General features: G+C 35.0%; 1 protein-coding gene across 2 annotated transcripts in view; it reads right to left on the bottom strand.

The window, feature by feature from the left end:
* LOC121415962 (endophilin-A3-like) overlaps positions 1-22650 on the bottom strand; it is a 64537-nt gene that overhangs the window by 25741 nt on the left and 16146 nt on the right. The window contains exons 3-8 of one of the 2 annotated variants that reach the window (XM_041609373.1): positions 21540-21612; positions 20358-20501; positions 19644-19777; positions 16184-16251; positions 4135-4237; positions 2034-2137 (exon numbers count right to left, since the gene is read on the bottom strand). In XM_041609373.1, coding sequence (XP_041465307.1) covers positions 2034-2137; positions 4135-4237; positions 16184-16251; positions 19644-19777; positions 20358-20501; positions 21540-21612 — 626 coding nt within the window. The remainder of the gene's footprint in view (positions 1-2033; positions 2138-4134; positions 4238-16183; positions 16252-19643; positions 19778-20357; positions 20502-21539; positions 21613-22650) is intronic. The other variant, XM_041609372.1, reaches the window with a different exon arrangement.

The following is a 22650-nucleotide window of genomic DNA, read 5'->3' as shown; positions in this document are numbered from 1 at the left end:
CAATGTCAGGTGCATGCAATCTAAGAATTCACAGGAATTTTGATAAGCAATAGGAGGTAAAAATGCTTCGTCCATTTCGTGTCATGTCCGTTACGCTCACAAAGAGTGCAATTTCTCCGCAACTGTTCAATGAAACGATTTGAAATTTTATGTGTATGTAACTGATACTTAAATGTGTCTGATAAGCTTAGTAACAATTATCAAAAGACTACTAATTCTACTGTATAAACATTTGAATTACAAAAATTTGTCTGAACGTCATGTCCGTTACGCTGGAATTGACCATATATGATCATACAATCATATCAAAACTACCCGAGAATCGAAAGTTTGAAACAAAAATACTACATGTACGTGAATATTTACGACTGTGATATAATGAGGTATACTATTGACATGATGCATCAAGGGAATCCATTCCGAATGAAGGGATAACTTTAGGGTGCAAAGCAGATGAGACTATGGATCTTTTGCAAGGTTCGACTCTAGAACAAAAAGTTTCACTTGCAACTCTATGGCATGACACAAACCCTTTTACGGTGAGAAGTTATGTGATAGTTTTTTTAAAACATCATCTTAAAACACCCTAAAACAGGGTTAAGAACATAACCAAATACGGTTCTGACATTTTTGGTCACCCTCAGATGGTTCAAGTTATAGAATTCCTGGAAGAGCCGTGGTGTAGTGGTTCTGACTCTCGCCTTGTAAACAGAGGGTCGTGTGTTTGAATCCCACTGCGGCCTAGCGTCCTTTGGCAAGGCGTTAATCCACACTTTGCCACTCTCGACCCAGGTGCTAAATGGGTACCCGGTAGGATGCGAAAGAATTGTATGTTTGATTTTTCCAGCGCCATAATGTGGCTGCGACGAATGCAAGGAATGCTCCCCAGGGAGTGGAAATTGTGCACTTTTCGTGCTTGACTGAAATGAATCCAATGACCGGGGTAATAACATGCTGTAGCGCACTTTGGGCCATTCTGGGAAAAGCGCTTTATAAAAATTGGTTATTATTATATTATCTTTAACACAAATGTTTGCAATCAATCTAAAAATTACAACGACCAATCAATGTTGCATACTTATTTTGTTCGAGAAACTGACCAAGAACCAATCACAGTTGTTCTTTAATTTACTTGCAATATATTGTGAAACATTTGTATTACAGGCTCTGTTCGGATCACCATCCATAAAGTGCAAGCATATTAGGACGAATTCTACACACCAAAAAAAAAGGTGAAACTAGCACTGATCAGATACTTCGATCTTATCTCTCAAATCAGTGCTATAATATGTCTACCAATAGAATTGTATACACACCTTTCAGTATTGCTCAATTCTCATCTTGACTTTGCTTATTTGATATGTTTTTTTTTTTGGGGGGGAGGGGAGGTGGGACATATTGCACATGCATTCGTGAAGTGCTCTTCATCTACAAGTACGGTTTGTCTTTCCCTTCAGTAGGTGATAAAATTTGTAAAGTGGAAAACAAAAAATCCCAGGGGAACAGAGGGCATGAGAGAACAGAAGAAGGCAGGGAGTTGAGAGAGAGACAATGATGATGGGGTTGGTGACTATCATGTCAATGATTGTTGAATCATTATCATGGTGAAGATTATTACAGAGAGAGTATGTGGGAATGGTGGTGACAGAAAGGGTGGTAATGATTATGATGATTATACGATGATGATGCTCATATTGATGATTGCGATGATACCAATGATGATGCTCATGATGATGACAATGATGAAGGTGATGATGATGACACAGCTGATGTAAATGTAAAAGATGATCGGAAGTTTGGTGACAGGGCTGATGGTTCGAATCAGAAATGCTGATGATTAATCACGATGGTGATGTAAATCAAATGATTACCAGGACACAATGATGATGATTGAGATCACATTGAAGATGGTGATGACAAAAAAGCTAATGATATATAAAATGATGATGATAATCTTCTAACTTCTGCTACCAATGAAAATATCAAGTGACGATGAGGTTGATTATGATGATGATGATGATGGTTATTCTTACCTGTCCCCAAGGCTGGAAGTAAGCTGGTTCAGGATATCTTGAGCCTGTTGATGGAATTCAAGCTGAGCCTCTACCAAGGCCTGCAGCTGCCTCACTTGTTCAACCTATTACAGTGTTACAAAAAATTAAGTCACATAGACCAATGAGAAAAACAAGACTCACTTTTTCAAAATGATGTAAACATGATCCTATTCTGGAGTAGTTCCTAAAAAGTAATAAAGTGAGAGTTTTATTTTCTACTATACAGTGCGTCCCAGAAAAAACGAAACCGAGAATTAGCAATTATTTATCATAACTTAATCATAAATAAAATAGACAAATGACCTACCAATTTAAAGCTTAGAATCTCCTCTTCCATCTGACATTACTTAGATTATTTCTCATTCACGCATGAGTGAGCAAATACAATTTGAAGAAAGGATATCAAAATCTCATTTGGCGGGGTTATCTAGGTTTCAAAAAGAAAACCACATTTTTGAAAAGTTCAATATCTCCTCTTTAATTTGATACCTAAATTACAGAAAATGTTCAAGAAATAACAAAGTTCTGGTCATTTGAAATAAGGCTTGAATTTCAATAATTTCATAAAATGAAGAGGTTCTCCAGGCTGGCTTTCAAACTCACTCAACACTCCGTTTTGTTGACGATTAGCCATGCATTAAATCTTTTGTTCAGCATGCGAAAGCTTCTTTGGGAAACCGGTGAAAACACGTTTATCTCATGAAATTATGGAAATACAAGCCTTATTTCAAATGACCAGAACTTTTTTATTTCTCGACCATTTTCTGTAATTGAGGTACCAAATTAAAGAGGAGATATTGAACTTTTCAGAAATGTGGTTTTCGTTTTGAAACCCAGATACCCCTCGCCAAATGAGTTTTTGGTATCTTTTCTTCAAATTGTTTTTGCTCACTCATGCGTGAATAAGAAATAAGCTAAGTAATATCAGATGAAAGAGGAGATTCTAAGCTTTAAATTGGTAGGTCATTTATCTATTCTATTTATGATTAAGTTATGATAAATGATCGCTAAATCTCGGTTTCGTTTATTCTGGGACGCACTGTATACTGGTACATTGTGCTAAAATTTCTGTAAATCTCATTTATGAAATTGAGTAGGGGTTTGTCCTCTGTTAATATTCAATTAAGGATAAAAGCAAGCTCTGGTTGTAAAATATAATACTGCTGTTCTTTCATTCTTTTAATTTCAAAATGTATTACCATCCCATGTTTTACAGATGTTTCAGATAAATAGCAATGTCACAATTATAACACTCAAACAAACAATGACTTTCAAGTTTCCTCAACCTTCACAAAAATTCTCCCCGCTTTAGTTTTCCCACTGTTAGGAATTCCATACCACGCAACATACGATCACACACAAATCTAAATTTATAATAAAAGATGTCTTAAAAATTCCCTCTCGTCCAAGTACTAATCATTTTGCTCTCCCTATTTTACATGTATTTGATGCCTTATCCTACGTTACTATACTGATCTTTTCTTTGAGCTTTTCTTCTTATAAAGTTCTCTTTCATTCAATTATAATATTTAATCAAGGCAATGTTATGTTTTACTCTGTATTATTGAATGCATTTTTAATTTGTTTGCATTAAACATAATTATGTTCTTTTTTAAAATTTGAATGAATACAGAATTGAATTCAAATTGAAATTTGAAATACTAGCAGAAACTGTCTCAATGTGACAGTGAAAGTCTGTTTTGTAATGAAAGAATTTGTAATGCTACATGTATATTCAATCACTGAAATCACCAATAAATTATTAAATGATTCTATTCTTTTGTAGATCATATTCACTGCCATCCAAAGATAAGTACTACACCTGCATATAAATTTTGTCAGTTTTTCCAGGGCTACATTTTTATATTTCCATGGTTCTCTGTGGCATTTTGAGGGGGGGGGGGCAAATTCCCTTTTCTCGTGTATTTTTTCCCAGCCTGACCATCGTAAAATAATAATGCATTGTATGAACAGAATAAACCATGGTCTCAAATCACAGACTGAAACTAATGTACCTGTGAATATGCTGAGAAACAAGTACATGCAAATTAAGAGAATATCATAATAAAACGAAGCTTACGTCACTATCCACGAGGTTGGCCATTCCGTTCATGACAATATCCCTAGACTCTTCAAACTTCTCCCGAGCCATGGTAACCTCTTCCTCTGGTATCTGGGAACCTACAAAATCAGATATTCAAATGGAGAACAAAATAGATTATGATGGAGGAAGTTTATGGTACACCACCAATGTGTAGAGTCATGGAAGGAATAAAAGTTGATAGAAATGGAGGTGAATTGGGAAGGTGAGAAAGTGGAGATTGGAAATTTGAAATTATACATATAATCACAATCATCACAAACACAATATAAGAAAAAGGTTGTTTGTTTTACATGCCGCACATCTGCCTCACACCCTCAAATATGGAAAGTCTATGAATTATCATATCACCCATCCCCCTGAACCCAAAATAATAATATAATAATAATAATAATAATAATAATAATAATAATAATAATAATAATAATAATAATAATAATAATAATAATAATAATAATAATAATAATAATAATAATAATAATTATAATAATAATAATAATAATAATCATAATCATAATAATAATGATAATAATGATGATGATGATGATGATGATGATAATAGGTTCCTTAAAACTTCCTCCTGCGATGAATGCTATGGAAAATTAATGAAACATATGAAACCTCTAGTTGACCCTAACCTACAATGTACATTTAATTCTTGCAACATTCTGAACTAAAAAACACCATCACAAACCTAGTACTTAAATTTTCTGAGAAATTATTAGAGCAATCGTTGCACAAGCAAATGCATGATTGCATGATGTGGAGCGTTGTGGCCCAGTGGATTAGTCTTCGGACTTTGAAACAGAGGGTCGTGGGTTCGAATCCCAGCCATGGCGTAATTTCCTTCAGCAAGAAACTGATCCACGATGTGCTGCACTCGACCCAGGTGAGGTAAATGGGTACCGGTAGGAAGTAATTCCTTAAGAAGCTGTGTGCGCTATGAACGCCTAGCTTAGCGGGTAATATAGGAGCGCCTTGAGCACCTAACAAGGTGGAAATGTGCGCAATATAAATATCCTATATTATTATTGCGCTACCTTTATTTGTGCTCAATCCTTAAAAATTTAAGCATAATGCTAAAAATAATAACTAAACACCTAAAAAACAAATCCAAGGGTTGACCACAATTACCATTAACCCTCCCCCCACAAATTATAAACTGAAGAAAACAAAAAACAAAATGGAACAGAAAAGTCATGCAGGGGCAGAACTCTACAAAATATAAAATACAAACAAACACCACATGAGCATTACATGTACACCATTTAAAGCACAGTTTACAACCACCAACAAGACAAGCCAGCAAAACACAGAGGGCTATAAAAAAAGATAAAAATAAGAATATGAAAAAAGTGGGGAAAAAATACATGTAGCTTCAACTCCACGTACAGAGTGTGCAATATCATGTATACTCTTTGAGCACGGAGCAAGTCTATGGTGTGAGTGCGCTTGCTATACAAGAACCCCCCCCCCCCAACAAAAAAAAAAAAAAAAAAAAAACAATATCTCAAAACAAATAAAAATAAAAAGGACTAAAAAAGTATAAAAAAAAAAGAATGACAAAGATATTAAGAATGCATGTATGAAAACCTTATAAACATCAATAAACAAAGACAGCATAATTGGCTGAAGATGGGGTAATAATATCTAAGTCCAATGGGAGCGGATAGAAACATTGTGTGATACAGCATGCGCTTTACACGAACTGTTCATATAATCATTGTTATCACTATAAATTCTTTTTACTCTTTAGGCAATCAACTTTGTAATTAAAAAAAGGGCTAATACAAAATTGTTATGGGTGTATATTATGATTACATGTAAATAATGAAAACAATAATCAAAACAATAAAAAGGAAGAAATAAAATAAAGTACATAAGCACCAAAAAAATTTAAGATCAAAATATAAACAAAACTAAGAAATTAAGCAAAAAAAAAAAAGAGAAATGGAAGGCCTTTATGGTGCTCTATAACTTTCATCTCACCAAAATGCATGACGAAAGATTAATGCTTTGTATAAGCTTTTCTTTGTACATGTACCAAACTAGTATAGGGGACAATACAAAAACTACCCCTGGTATACTACACTAGAAGATTACAGAAACCCTTGCTCATTCAAGTTCAGAAAATTAATCAATAGTTGCTTTTAGTGGATTAGCCAGAGTGCGAATACTGAGGTTTATAGTGAGTTGTTTGAGACCCACTACACTATGAGTTTGAGATGCTTACAAAGACCAGCAAAGTATGACATAACAGAACAATAGCTGATGTTTGAAAAGTGTACAACATATGCTCATATAGACAAAATAGGTGGTTTCAAACCGCCTCGATCACAAGAATCCCTGTTAAATTACGAGAACTTTATTAGGCTAAAAATACCCATTAATTTAACTCTTTGGGATAAGTTCCTGAAGTTACGAGCATGCGCAGTATGGTCTGATAAACAGGCAAGGCGCGAGATTCAAAATCACTAGCCCAGCAGCCACCCACAGCTCCCGCGCCCAACGACACGCTGGGCTAAAAGTTCCCGTAATTTGCTTTAACATCGCCAAAATACCTGCGACCTTGGAAAAATCCCCGCGAAAGTTCTCGTAATTTCGCCAAGTACCTACTATTTAGCGGGTATTTTCTTTCGGGGAAATTACGCGTAGTTTGCTTTCACATTACCAAAATACCTGGTATTTTCTGATTGGGGTAAATTTCCTGATCAGAGAATACCTGAAACTGATGAACTTCGAGGCGGTCTGAAACCACCTGTTTGTGTTTTTGGGCAATTCCATGATAAAGTGGACATGACCATCAAATTTTAGAAATGGTCAAACCTGAACAAGTTTGGTATCATATTAAAGCTAAAAGACTGAATTTTTCAATTCTGTCCACAATAACGAAAAATTTGGTCCTTAAGATGCCAAATATGCAAATTAAATTAGCATAATTAATTTTTGTTTAAATGTGTGAAAAATGCATCAAAATTAAATATGTGTAGCAAGTGTTCCATTGAAAGATTCATAAAAATCTAAATGTGTTTTTCTGAGTTTTAGGGCTGAATTTCATAACAGGTTCACCAAAGTTCAAAATTTTCTTTGCGTTATGCTTCAGCGAACATTTAAACTCTCATGATAAATAATGTCACGGTGTTACAGTAAAAACTGATGTTTTTTAAATTTTATGAAAACTACACAAACAATATAAAAATCTTTTAGTGCCCAAATCATTCTCACATATAACTATCATATACAAGTACTTACAAGTTAATTAGTCAGTTTGTTAATTAATTAAAAGTTACTTAAATCATGTCACGGTGTTACAATAACTGTAACACCGTGACTATAACACCGTGACCTACATTGCTATTGCACAGAAAGCATAGTAGGTTCCTGCCAAATGATGTTTGTTGAAGTGACCAGCTGATTTCTGTCAGTTGGGATGGAGGCTTGGCTGTTTCCAGGAAAGGTATTTACAAAGAGACCATGGAGAAAACCACAAGAAGATGAAACCCATGCTTTTATTGCAGGTTTGGATTCGGGGGGGGGGCACTTACATTGACGAGTGGATACCATGCGCGACCAAAAAAACACGTAAAAAGGATGTCCTTTTCACGATAGGGCACGTTAAGTACGTAACGTGATAAGGGTGTAAAAAACACAAAAATTATGAAAAAAGGGTATCTATTTCGCTAGGAAAATTACGTGTTAAGGGTCGAATTTGCGGGGATGATAAAACAAAATTAACATGTTTTATAAAGGATGTCCTTTTTGCCCCAACACTTCGTGTTTAGAGTCCCTTTTGCGTGAGGTATAAAAGGTGGGGTCGTACTTAACCAAATAAGGTAAAGCCGACAACCGAAGGACCCGTAACAATAAAACATTCCTGTACTTGTTTAGGGGTTCATTTCAGGAATATTTGCCAAGAGTATCGATTTGTTTCCTATACTTGTTAAGGGTAGGGTTTCATACGCCAATACTTGTTAAGGGGTGCATTTTCAGAATATGGAAATTACGTGTTTAGGGTGCTTTTCGAGACCCCATGGTCGCGCATGGTATCCACTCGTAAATGGAAGTGGCCGCCCCCCCCCCTGGGGTTTGGATACATCAACGACAAGAATGACTGATGCACCACCATCTGAGGATGCAATCAAGATCGGAGACTGCATCTTGGTGCAGTATGAAGGTGCTCGGCAGAAATCGCTCAAATATGTGGCACAATTGATTGATATCCAAGACGGTGAATTTCATGTCATACACTATCATAAGAGTGATGAAAGGGTTACTCTTTTTGTTGCAAAGGATGTCACTGACAAGTATGGTTGGGTTGAAGAAAAACAAATAGTGAGAAAGTTGCCAGCACCTGTTATGGATAACAGAGAGCGGTACCACTTTGCAATGCCAATCCAGGAAGCAAACTAAAAAGGACTTCAAGAAATCTTACAAATTTCTATAACATCTTGGAAATTGAGCGAATATCTACATGCAAGTCTGTAGATGCTGTGTGTTAATTTTTCTTCCTGTAATTGTTAGGGCTCAACTTATATTTGTATACGTACATGTACATGCATAATTACCATAAAGTTGCAATTAAAAGTATATATCAGTTTGCTGAGTGTTTCTATTAAGCTTTTTTTCTTTGTCTTAGTAAAATTGTATTTCAATTAATCTGCATATTTACATTAAAGTTTTTCTGCATTAGAGAGAGTTCATAACTTTTTTTGAGTAAAACTTTTCCCGTATCTTATGAATGAAACATGGGGGCCTACAAGAACCGTCACAGTGTTACAGTGTATATAGTTTTATTTTTTGTTGTTTTTGTTAGTGAAATTTTTAACTAGATTTTTCATCCTCATTAATTACATGTACTCTGATGTATTACATAAATTTTATTGATAAAAGATTGCTCAATGATACCTTTTAGACTACTATAGGTTAAGGAAGAATGATGTGAAAATTCTACATACGTTTTGTACATGCAGTTCAGAAGTCACGGTGTTACAGTCACGGTGTTACAGTGCATTTGTTTATAATATGTATCATCATTGTCATGTTTATTGATTATTTTTCTATAAACTACTTGGTTATTACTGTCAAGTCTCTACTGTATCTCAACAACATAATCTCTTTTTAAAATGTTCAGTAACTTCACAGAGTTTATTAAATGAATCAAGTACGAGAAAATGCATGTCCATTTTGAGTCACGGTGTTACAGTTGTAATTAATTATGCATAATTCATTAATTAGCATGAAGTTAAAGATTTTTGTTGTTGTTGTAGGTTACTTGTGATTAGAGTCATAGTTACATAATCCAATTTTTTTCAAAAGATAAATAGTTTGTTGGTATTCCACATTTAATGAGTAAATAGGTGTTCCAAAATGTCACGGTGTTATCGTGGAATTGCCCTTCTGTAGCAGTGTACATGCAGTTTGGACTTCAGAAGAAGGGGGAAGTGGGTGGGGGGGGGGGTACTGAGGTTAAAACCCCCAATTTTTGAAAAAAAATGGACCCCCCCCACAAAAACAGCTTAGATTCTTTTGCAAACTTTCGGGCCTGGGCTATTTTGGACATGGGGGGGGGGGGTTTATAATAATAACTTTAATAGTCTTATATGGTGTTTTCATGAAATCCATATCAATGTGCTTTACAATTTAGAACATACAGTGTAAGAAATATAGAAACAAAAGTGATTAGAAATCATGTAAAAAAATAATAGAAAAAATAAATAAAAATATCAAGGACACTGGGGCTATGTTGAATAAGCCCACAACACCCCTTTTCCTCTTTTATATCCCAAATTATTGATGGACCTTACATAATGAGCTTCAGTTAATGTACAGTACATGTATCTACTCCCAGAGAGTTGGGAGTGTCGACTCCAAACTCCCTGGTATAAACATGTACAATGAAGCTTTAACAAGTTTACTTTGCTATTAGTTCAAAACTACAATTTCATTAAGAGTCATTTCCATATTAAAATACTTGTTTAGGGAGCTGTTTGATACCCATGGTCGTGCATGGTACCCACTCATCAATGGAAGTGACCCCCCCCCAATTATTTTAAACTAGTGTTTTTACAGATCCAAAACAAATTTCCAGAAACTGAATCCAAAATTTCAGGAAAATCATGGACATTTCCTGGAATTTTCAAGTTTGATTTTTAACAAAACTCAGACAATGCTACAGCGAGCTTAAAGAGAAATGCCAGTAGTTGCAGTAAACACTGGTTTCATGAGAAAGTCTGTAAAACCAAGCTTAATTGTCAGAATATCATCGAGGATCTAGATCTGGTACAGTTACATGAACTGAACTTTGTGAAATCTTGAAATCTACACTGAAAAACGTTCACACTGAAGATTACCAACACAGATAGGCACACGTGGGACAGTGTATTATTATTGCTGGTGGAATAAAGACCCGACGGAAGTGACCGAATCCGCGCTTATTTTGCTTATTTCTCAGTAATTACACGATTTCTCACAGAATCCGTTGGCATATATTTTTTATTCATACAAACAGACACTTGGGTGGTCATTATATTAGATTCTGTAAAAAGTCATTTTGAGATCGTTACCAAAACTGGAATTTATCTTTAAACTTGGTCCAAAGTGACCAAATTCAAGGAATTTAACCCTTTCTTTTTGTTTAACTGAGCTACGTATGAGGAAAACAATTATTGTTTAAACATACATGTAACATGGATATTGAAAGTTGTTTTGTTTTATTGTTGTTCGTAATTTTGGGATTTCCTGGGATTTCTTCATTTCCAAAACTTTCCTGGAAACGATCCAGTTTTCCAGGAAATCAGGAAATTTTCTTCAAAGTGGAAACACTGTTGTAAACTGAGAGGCAAAAAACACATGTATGTATATACATGTATGTATATACTCTCAAGAAATAAAATCAGTTACATGCACAATCATAAATATTTAATATAAATGGACCCCCCACCCAACCAAAAAAAGGTTACACATCTACCTACATGTACATACACATTTGGTATATTATAATGTGGACAGTTGTGAAATGAAATTGACTGTAATTTAATATTGTGCAACAAATGGACAAATTGACTTTCGATATGAACAAGACATTAAAACTTCCTATGATTCCTACGATAAAAGTACACTCTCATTTAAAAGGGTACAGTCATTTTTAAAAGTCGGATTTGTTCTTCCTACAAAATTTCTTTATGAATGCAATCATTCGTTCACTCATTTTCCCAATTTTTTTTCTTACATGTACACTATTACAGAATTCAATGACTTACAGGTGTACAGTATCTACATTCCATTTTTCTTTGTTCCACCATATTAGAGATGATTCATGACAAAAGTAGGTCTCTTTTGCGATCATAAGACTGTACTGTACAGTGAGCCAGCAAACAGTGAATTGCCAGTAACAGTCTACATTGTACTTTCCATTAGGTCTCTACCCATATGATCTATAAATCCTACATGTACATGTAGTTATGCTGCCGTCACATTTGTACAGTGAGTCGAAAAAACATAAAGTTTTATTCACTTTTATTACTTTTAATACATGTGTACAGTATCACATTCAATTTTTCTTTGTTCCACCATATTAGAGATGATTCATGACAAAAATAGGTCTCATTTGCGATCATAAGACTGTGCTGGACAGTGAGCCAGCAAACAGTGAATTGCCAGTAATGGTCCACAGTTTACTTTCCATTAGGTTTCTACCCATATGATCTATAAATCCTACATGTACATGTAGTTATGCTGCCGTCACATTTGTACAGTGAGACGAAAAAACCCAAAGTTTTATTCACTTTTATTTAAACAAAAACTATTAAAATGGCTTGTCTTATTGCCATTTAGCCCATTTTCCAATTTTTTTCTAAATTTTTGTTCTAAGGCTATTCCCATTTCCTCTAGTTATCACTTGCTTTACTAACAGCACTTGTAGTCTAGAGATAAGGATTTATCAAATTTTCATTTGACAAAGTACATACTAATACTATTTTTGGAAGGCAAAGAGAAAATTACACCAGCTGAGCACTAGCCTACAATTAAGTGTATAACAAATGGCAATGCACTGATACTACACCAAAGACTAGACCAACTACCGCATGTAGGGGAAGGCGGGGTAAGTTGTGACAGTTTTTGCTTTTTGCATGTTAGAATTGATATGATTAATAATCTTGTCGAAATAAGTACCTTGCCTTGAAATTTAATTCTTCTTAAATATTTTCCACCTATATAAAACTTTCTATCCCCACATTGAAAGTCATTGTGGCCTTTGAAAAAAACGATGTCAAATGGCTCAACTTGCCCCATATATGGGGTAAGTTTGAGCCACCTTCTGGGGTAAGTTGAGCCACAAAAACTATGTAGGGGAAGGCGGGGTAAGTTGTGACACTTTTTGCATTTTGCATGTTAGAATTGATATGACTTGTACTATTGTAGAAATAAGTACCTTGCCTTTAAATTCGATACATATAACTTTCTACCCCCACACTGAAAGTCATCGTGACCTTTGAAAAAACCGATGTCAAATGTCATGTCTTTACTATATTTAAAGACGTGTGTGTGAATAAAGTACTTATCTATTTCACACTCTTTTTTACTTTTTTGGCTGAAATTCATACTTTTCCCTCTAAAAAACTACTTTTTGTTTCAAAGTGGAAAACAATGTGGTGGGGTTAGGGGTTATGCTATGGGTCATCAATACATGACACCACCACAATGTCTGACTCATTCATTATTGGCCTGGGGCTGGTGGCTCAACTTGCCCCTATGCTCAACTTACCCCGCCTTCCCCTACAAAATGTATGGGGGGGGCGGGGAACCAGCATGTCAATTTTTTGTTTAAAGTCTTTTCACTTGCTAATTCTCTTTAAATACATCCTGTAAAAGGAAAAGGGCAGTCATGTAAATTTGCTCCTTTCAGCCTGCATTTAAATCGATTTTTATGGTTTGTTTGTTTTTAAGATAGATTACCATAGGAATTACCATGGCTCAACTTGCCCCATGCTGTTTGGCTCAACTTACCCCAGTCCGAACTTAGTGCGATAATTTTGTATCCACACATTTATCATGCATCCATCATATAAAAGACTATGACAAGAATGAAGATCCATACCTGGACTAATAAATGTTGTTATCATGTCTTTATTATATTCAAAGACGTGTGTTTATTAAGCACCTATCTATTTCACATTCTTTTTTACTATTTTGGCTGAAATTCATATTTTTCCCTCTAAAAAACTACTTTTGGTTTCAAAGTTGGAAACAATGTGGTGGGGTTAGCCGTTAGGGGTTATGCTATGGGTCATCAATACACGACACCACCACAATGTCTGACTCATTCATTATTGGCCTGGGGCTGGTGGCTCAACTTGCCCCTATGCTCAACTTACCCCGCCTGCCTCATGTACAGTATAAACCCATACATGTACATAAACCTCTTGACACTGCTAAGTTCTGGGGGGTGCTTCATCAACATTTTCATCCAACAAGTTGTCAGATCTGACATCTTTCTCTGATGTTGATTGGCTGAGAGGTACCGTTACTATGGTAACTGTCGGATAAAAAGGGACTTGTCAGATAAAACGTCCGACAAGTCCTTTCATGAAATGCCCCCCTGGATAATAGCTGGTTTATCATGGGCACAGCAGTGATCCTTATAAAGGCACATAACACTTCACCAATATTGAAAAATTGTATACTCTATTCCATGCAGGTTAGCCAGGCATGCAAGTGTTAAAACTAACGGTATACATTGAAATATTGAAAAATTAGAAGGTGGAATTAAATAATTAGTGACATAATTATTAAAGAAGACAGGTTGAAATGTTACCTCCTGGGTGGCCAAGAAGGGGAGAAAACAGTTTTGAGAAAGAAAACAAAAAAGAAGAGAGGGAAATCCATCAGTTTATCAATTACATGGCTATAAAGAAAGTATTAAATCATTGACAAAAAATATTATTAAAGCATGTACATGAACCCATGCCACAACAAGAACAAAGAAAAAAGAGAGAGAAAACTGGATTCATTCAATAGAATCAATAAATGTTTAACATTATTGTTATCAAATAATTTCCAAAGAACATTGTCATCACCACCAAAGGGGAAAGTTCTAGTCGCACATCAAGAGCATGTAAAATTTGTTAACACTTTTTTTCTGATGAATAACAATATTGTAGAGAATAAAACCTTCACAAAAAGATACATTAAATGAAAATGGTTATTTACATACTGTATGCAGTGTATCCAAGGCAATATAAATGATAATTTTCAAAGTTCTCAATTATTAGAGTTATTGTCCTTTACAAATAATTTGGTGCTGCAGATGTTGTAAATAATGAATCATGATTAATCATGGTCCGATATAGATTTGGGTTATACTTGTCTGTGGAATAAAATATGGTGAGGGCTTATGTTACCATGGAAACAATCTCCTATTTCGTAACTGTGATGAGCAGTCCTTTGATTCGTTAGATCTCATCAGGCAGAAATGCTCTCTTCAAAAATACTTAAGTCTGGATAAGATTTTTATCAACAGCATCTGTCTACATCAAAGTCAGACACAACTTTTATTTGTACTTTTCTAAAAATACAGAATGGAAGAGATGTTTTTGTGTGTGCCCTAATTTAGGTACGGAAGTAAGATCAAATCTTGACAAAAATAACTCTTATTATAAAACTGTAACAAACTTGGATATTCCTCAATTATGGTTAACCAACAATCAAGGACTGCCTACAAATGTACTTTTATATGTAATTGTGCAATTGGCATTCGATATTGTACTATTAAAATCTATTTGTATTGAAAATTAAAATGCCTCTTTCATACTCTTGTATCTTTGCTTGCTTATTTTTTTTTCATACGAATGCATTTTTTTTTCATTGCTCTGCTTTACATACAAAGATGTCCCTTTTAATTGAAATAAAAGGACCTTGCTATCATAAAGTAATTTGGATTGTAAGGCAATAAATTTTCTTTTGCAAGATTTTGGTTTGCTCGTGGTGTATAGTGAGGCCCCAAGCTCATATACTGTAATACCAAATGTGAACAGACAAGTACACTGTACATGTATGTTCGTGTACATGCTCCCTACCAGCAATGGAGTGTTTCATGAAATGCTTTGACAGTGATTTTCAATGACAAATGTTATAAGCTACTACAAATCCTTGCATCTGATTGGCTGAGAGCAAATTAAATCAAATTACTCACAGGATTTCATGAAATACTCCCCAAAAGAGTGAAATAAATGTGATGGGAACTTCTTGATCAGTCACGTTACTTAAAAAAACTGTGATTCTGTTAATGTTTTCACAAGCGTTATCAACCCTCCTACATAGATAGCGAATATTAAGATCTATCGATATATTTTTCAGTATAAGTGTTTGTGTCTGTGAACTGTAAATCCTTTGTTCTGTTTACATGAATCAGAACCATTACAGAATACATGTACTATTCTGCTGTTTACATGTACATGTATATTTGACAGGTAAAATAATATTTATTGCAATTTCCTTCACGAATAAGCAACTAAATTGCATGATGTATTCAATTTTTTGGTGTTTCTGATATGTATGTTTACATCAAAATTTTTGTTGATATATTAACTTAAGTAATGCAGATCAGAGCATACAGGTTACTTTAAATTGTTTGTTATTAAAGTGCACACTTGATGATGATAACATTCGGTTGTGGAACTATAAAAGGAACAATTGTCAAAAATGAAACTACAAGTAAATGAGAATTTATAATTTCCCCCTTTCTCTGTCCATTTGTATTACATGTGTATAGACTCCTGCTATTTTATCATTAACACAAATACATTATCATGGACTATCAGTAATGATACTTTTTATATTTTAATATAATATCCTGCTGAAATAAAAACTTCATCCAGTTGTATGACATGATCTCTATATTCAGTTTATGAATACAGGGAAGGAATCTCTCAAATGGAAACATGATAGCACATACATGTTAATGTCAAACACACTATGTATAGCTCTAGACTATGAAAAATACGAGGGAAAGAAATTTCATTAGGTCATACCTTTCTGCACCTTCCGCTTTTTGCAATCATAGTCGAGTCGACGACTATGCATCTTCTTACGGTGATGCTGTTGGGAAGAACAGACAAAGAAAGTGATTCATGAACAGATACAATCAATTTCAAGTAAGATGAAATGAGAAGAAATCAATTTGATGAGAATTGATTGGTTTATCAAGTCTCATTTTGATTTTAGCTCTCCATGACCTTGCATCTACATGTACATGTATGGTGATGCTGTTGGGAAGAACAGACATAAAAAGTGATTTATAATCAGATAAAATCAATTTCAAGTGAAATAAAATCAATTTGTTAAAAATTGATTGGTTCATCGAGTCTCAAATTGATTTCTACTGCGATGCTGGTGGAATGAACAGACAAGGAAAGTAGTTCACAAAGAGAAAAAAAACCTGTTGAGTTCAAGTCCGATACAGCCAATTTTATGAGGTTTGTATGGTTCACAGATTCCTAAAATTAAAGGGGAATCCTACCCAAATAAAAACATGCTTTCAAAGGAGAAATAAAAAAAATCTGACAGGTTGAAGGTTTGAACAACATGGGACAAACAATAAGAAATTTAATAATCTTTAAAAGTTTTTAAAAATATTGGTAATCAATATAACCATGGAGACTTCAAATTGGCCACATATGTGATGTCATAGTGATGTAAGGCAAGGACTACTCTTCCATGTAGTCCAATACAAAAAATGGCTAAAATGCCTGAAAAAAAGAAAGATTTACATCAAATTATATTTTTCTTTTATGAGGACATAAAACATTACCCAATTTATTCAGATTAATGTCCCCTGCAGGGAAATGGGTACTCCGGAGAAACCGACAAATCTCTGATTGAGTTGTCCTTGCCTCTTGTCATAATTTACTTTAATACCCAGTTGCCAATTTCAAATCTATATAGTTCTAGGGATCTCAATTTTACCATTCTCTTTAATTAATTTTTCTCCTTTCCAACACCATATTTTATGACCATGGCTGGATTCCATTCTAATTTTAGCCCTTCACAACTCAAACCAATTCCATTTTATTTGTTTGGGGGTACAGGAAAGGAAAGTTTCCAGACACAGTGTTCCTTTATCAATGCAGAGATGCCTACATGTACATTCAAACGTGGGTTTGTCATGTCAGTCACCATTACTTGTGACTGATAGGAGTGGGAGACTCTAGTAGGGGAAAGCTGGGATGGAGGTTATTTTTCATGTTTCTATTCCTGCCTGGAAAAAAACATTGTGGTGCTCTTTTGCAATCTATCAGGGCTATTCTTTAGATAAGTTGATAAAATACAGTAAAGGCTCCGTAAAAAAAGAGAGCATTTGGGAGCGAATCAGACTGTATGACCCCATGTGATATACGTATGTTTTGCTTGAGAAAACCATCCACATTGTCGAGAGTACTGAAAAAATATCTTAAAAGGACAAGTCCACCCCAATAAAAAAATGATTTGAATAAAAAGAGGGAAATCCAACAAGCATAACACTGAAATTTTCATCAAAATCGGATATAAAATAAGAAAGTTATGGCAGTTTCGCCTAATTTCATAAAAAAATTAAAAGCACATCCTGGTCGGTATGCAAATAAGGGGACTGATGACACCCACTCATTATTTCTTTTGTATTCTACTTTATAAATTAAGAAATATTCTGATTTTCTCCCCCTTGTCATGTGACATTGAATTTCATTCCTCCCTAAACATGTGGAATTAACTTAAACATTTTGTGCTTCAGTCGATTTTGACAATATTGTCAATTCTGTAAAATTGGAAACATTGTATAATTCAAACACTGAGTTGTGCATATAACTGCTAAGAGAAAAATAAGTGAAACTTTAAAATGTCACAACATACTAAATCCAATTTTGATAAAATTTTCAGCATTTTGCTTGTAAGATATTTCTCTATTGATTCAAATCAACACTTTTCTGGGTTGGACTTGACCTTTAATTTAATGTTGCTTCAGAAGCAATAAAGGAAGTAAAACAAGAACACATCACTGAAGAATACATGAAGTCTCCATGTGCTTCAATTCCAATCAAGAGAGCACTTGGCAAACACTCTTGTTTTTAGCTTCCTTCTATCCATAGACCTACATGTATGTATCCAAAGTTACAGTCACACCAAACCGACTCCAAATCCGATAAAAGCTATTTCTTAATGAACTAGACATTGGTGTTACGTCTCTAGTCAGTTCCTTTTGTATGACTGTAACATAGATGTGAACACCATTAATCAGGATGTCATTCACACCCTGTTCAAAAAGCAATCAATCACGCACCACTTGGGTTCATTTTTCACTTTGTACGCAGACAAGTGTCCAAGTGTGAAGTTGATTCATCAATTGGTACTCATGGTGTAGTCTGCAGGCACAGACCCTGACTGAAACTTTGATCAACAAGTGGGTCCTCATACAGGACTGGCCCATAAAAAAAAATTAAAACTTTCTGTGTGCCTGAGCGAGAGGTATTTCAATTAGGTTGGCGTTCATCGCACCTGGACAACCTTTTTCTGCATAGTCCAAATCTGTTGTCTTTCCCTTGAATTAATCACAAGAACAAACTACTTTCACATACATGTAAAGTAGAGGTCACACCGCCAGAACTTTGCTGGAGCGGTCCTTGAATGGTAGGGAGAGAGGGTCAAATTTCAACAACGCTCGTAACCGCGTGCAAAATGGAAACAAAAAATTGAAAACACAGGCGCTGCCATTGTGGTGCACCGCTGAAGCCAGCATTGGTTTAACGGTAGTGAGAGGTCGCGAGCATTCGTTTAGCGGTGACACCTCCATACCAACACCAAACCAAAGTTCATCACCGCAATGGATCACGACTTCAATGCCTGATATCAATCCAGCAATCCTGCGTACACTTGTAAAATGCATACAAACGCTCTACAAAAGTTTGTGCAACGTTTAATCACCAAAGCTGTGGTCCAGCTTTTTGCAATGGCCTAGCGGACATAAACGTCCACGAACTTGCATCTAGCGGTGCCAAGCTTTGACTGGGCGTTTGGAGCATGGGTGAACTTTGTGGAAGTGAAAAAAAACTGCCCGTTCCTCACCGCTCACAATATTTTGTGCAGCTCAAAACTTTTGGAGCAGTAGGAGGGACCATCAGCGGTGGCCGAAAGTATATGGTGTTGCCTTGTTGGTGGCCAACTTCTGTTAAACGGCGGTGAACGGTAATGAGCGGTAATTAATTTGTTTCACTGCTCCAGCAAACTTCTGTCGGTGTGACCACTATTTTAAACAATGATGTAGGCTTCAATTATCTTTACTCTTTCTGATAGTTAAAATGATCATTTAAACAAAAATGAAATAGATAATGCTAAAAACACCTTTAAACTGAAGACTACAGCATATTTTTACAACGAATATAATTAAACTACCACCGTAGTGGTAAATATTTATAAAACAAGACCCCGATGTGATCAAGTCTTGAGGATATCTTCCATACCGATATTTCCTTGAGTTCTTTGGTCCTCAGGTGGTCCAGAGGATCAAGGAAGTTCTGCCTGACGTTGAAGTCCAGACTGTCTTTGATATCAGCTAGCTGCTTGTAGGCCTCGCCAACCTCCAGTAGTCCATTGCCTGGATTGCATGGGAAAGAGGAAGAAAGGGGTTCCTTAAAGGTCTGTAATGGTACATGCATTTGCGGCACACAATGATTTCAGGAGAAAGTCTTTAAAATCAAAGTTAATTGTTACCATATCATCAGAGATAGATATAGAGCCGGCTCATCTGCATTCAAATCCTGATAGCTGAAAATAATGACACTGAAGATGACCAACACATATTTCTCTCCCACATTTGCAAGCACATGCGGGAGAGAAATATTTCATTGCACTAAAAGACATGACATCTGACTGGAATGTAATAATCCATTTTCTAACACAATGGATTGACCATAACTATTTCCTTTTTACCTTTAAAAACATAATACATTGAAATACTTACTTGTACCATGACACTCACACAGTGATATCACAGAGCATGTTCTGAAAATACATGTACATGTAGGTGACCATTTGACTGGATTCTGTTTGAACCCAATATTAGAGTATTACTACAACTGAAAATTTCTATATCTTATAAAAGGTTTGTACAAGTTGTTGAGTCAGAACTTTCCTGTATAAGAGGTCAACAGTTTTAAAAGCAGCGCAAGACCTACCAAAGACTGAGTTTTCACCCAGATCCCTTCCAAACTTCAAGAAGCATTCTCCTAGATTAGCCTCGGGTTGTGGGTACCTTGAGTTCTTGGTCTGGCCTCTCATCTTGGAGACTGTCATTGCAGTACTCTGCTTTGCTCTGGTTACTGAAATGGCAACATATGAAAATTAATTTGTTTATTTTCTGTGAGGCAATATGCAAATACTGTGTAAATGTACAAGTACAGTGAAAAGGATATCAAGTGGGCAAATAAAGTGGAAAAGGGTGGGGCATGTGGTATCGGAAGGGTATGAATTTCACAATTTCTGAATACAGTGGAGGAAAACTTGACACAAGACTTGTTTTCCGGTAGTTCAAGACTGGAGCAAGATACATGCACTTGATTTCCATGTTCATGTAGGGTACTTTCTGAAATCCACAGATGACCATGGTGTCCACTTTGTAATGACAATGACCCCCTAGGGAATTCACACATGTATATGGACATAATACGCATTATTTTTGTCCATCAGAATACTTTTTTCTTTTAATAAAGAGGACGTTCACCCTGACAATATTGTTAGTTTTGATGAACAAAGAAATTTGAGATAAATATTTGTGAATGTCTGATGACAATCTATCAAAGAATACGAAAGTTATTTGTCAAAGTTCTTATCAAAATTGTGATGTACATGTGAGCAGCTTTCAAATATATTTAAATTCCATTAAATGGCATACTTTGTATAATAATTTTTTTTCTTAAGGCGGTATAATATGAAGTCGCAGATGATATATCCATCGCAAAAATAAAATCACATTTAAATCTCTTGAGAAAGTAGCATTTGGGGGAATTTACATGTGTATATCACTGTGATAAAAAAGAAAATCAAATCATAACTCTGATTTTCTTTAATGGCTGTTCATCTATCTTTTTTACCAATATTAATTATCAGGGTGAACTTTTTTTCTTTATAAAAAAAGATATTTTTAATGGCTCTGCTGGCTTGTTATACTTAAAATTGACTCTTCTCTGATATGAAGCCCTTGGTCTAAATGGAAAAGAGTGATTTTAAAATCATTTTCAGGATTGATGGTATATTGTAGTCAATGCAATCAATTGTTATGAAATGTTAAAACTATCATTGCTATAAAAAAGCTTTGTGTTTAATATCTGGCCCTGGGTCAGTAACAAATTACTACTTACAGGGATTTGGCTGAAGAAGCTCATTTGTCTTGGTGATGATTTCATCAACTGCAAGTGAGGTTGTATCAATAGTCTGCAAAAGTAAACACAGAAAAAAAATATTAAAGAATGAGATAAAGTCAATAAGAGGAGATAGGGAGAGAGAGAAAGAGACAGACAGACAAAGAAAGTGGGAGGAGGGAGCAATAAAACAGTTTACACTCATTAAACTCTGAAACCTTGTTAATCTCATGAAGTGATTTAATTTTGAATGAGCTTTCAGTTTCAAAAGCTTTCAATTTTACTCTGTATTCCTTTCAATAGATACATGTACATACACTTGGAGGTATTACATGTAATTGCAGACGAAATGATAGATTGCATGAACAAAATTATGTTTCCTTGAAAAAGGTGAAAAGAAAATCTTTATTCTATAATAAATTATAAGCTTTACACTGTAATTGTTGAAAGATTAACATGTTTATGAGTGTACAATAAAATCTTCAAGTAGGACTTTACATGTACATGTACATACATCTATATTTTGGGAAACTTATACATGTATATGTACACAGTATACAAGTACATGTATGTTAAACATTTCTACATGAAATGTACATAGTATGCAGAGCTGCAAATCTGAAGAACATTTCAATATTTAAAAAACAGAAAATAAGTATTTTCGTGAGGAAAATAGTATTTTTAAGGAAATACTGCAGGACAATAATACAAAATTACAAATCATACTTTGAATTATAACCATGGGTATTCTTCTCCTTTTTCAGTACGGTATGCCTACTTAATTCTGAAAATCTGTAGGCCTACTGTACACGTAATTGGCAGCTCTGTACATGAATGTACATTCAGGAACTTCCTCAAGTGATGAAATCAAACTAATGACCCAATACCGACTATGGATCTACATGTACATGTATATTACTTGTGCTGTGAGTTTTGTGTGTATCCTTCAGACATCACCTCTCATTCCTTGAGATCAATGACCTACTTGGGCGACACTCTGGCATTGATCGGAGGGACTCTTCGTAATATCCAAAGAAGGTGTGAATCGTTTTGTGAAAGAAGGGTCCTGCATGTATCAGTCTGCAAGCTCAGACTTTATCAAACAAAATTT

Source organism: Lytechinus variegatus, chromosome 5 (genome assembly GCF_018143015.1).
Source record: "Lytechinus variegatus isolate NC3 chromosome 5, Lvar_3.0, whole genome shotgun sequence".
Classification (NCBI taxonomy): Eukaryota; Metazoa; Echinodermata; class Echinoidea; order Temnopleuroida; family Toxopneustidae; genus Lytechinus; species Lytechinus variegatus.
Note: the sequence above shows the minus strand (reverse complement) of the source record. Positions and strands in the feature narration are given on the sequence as shown.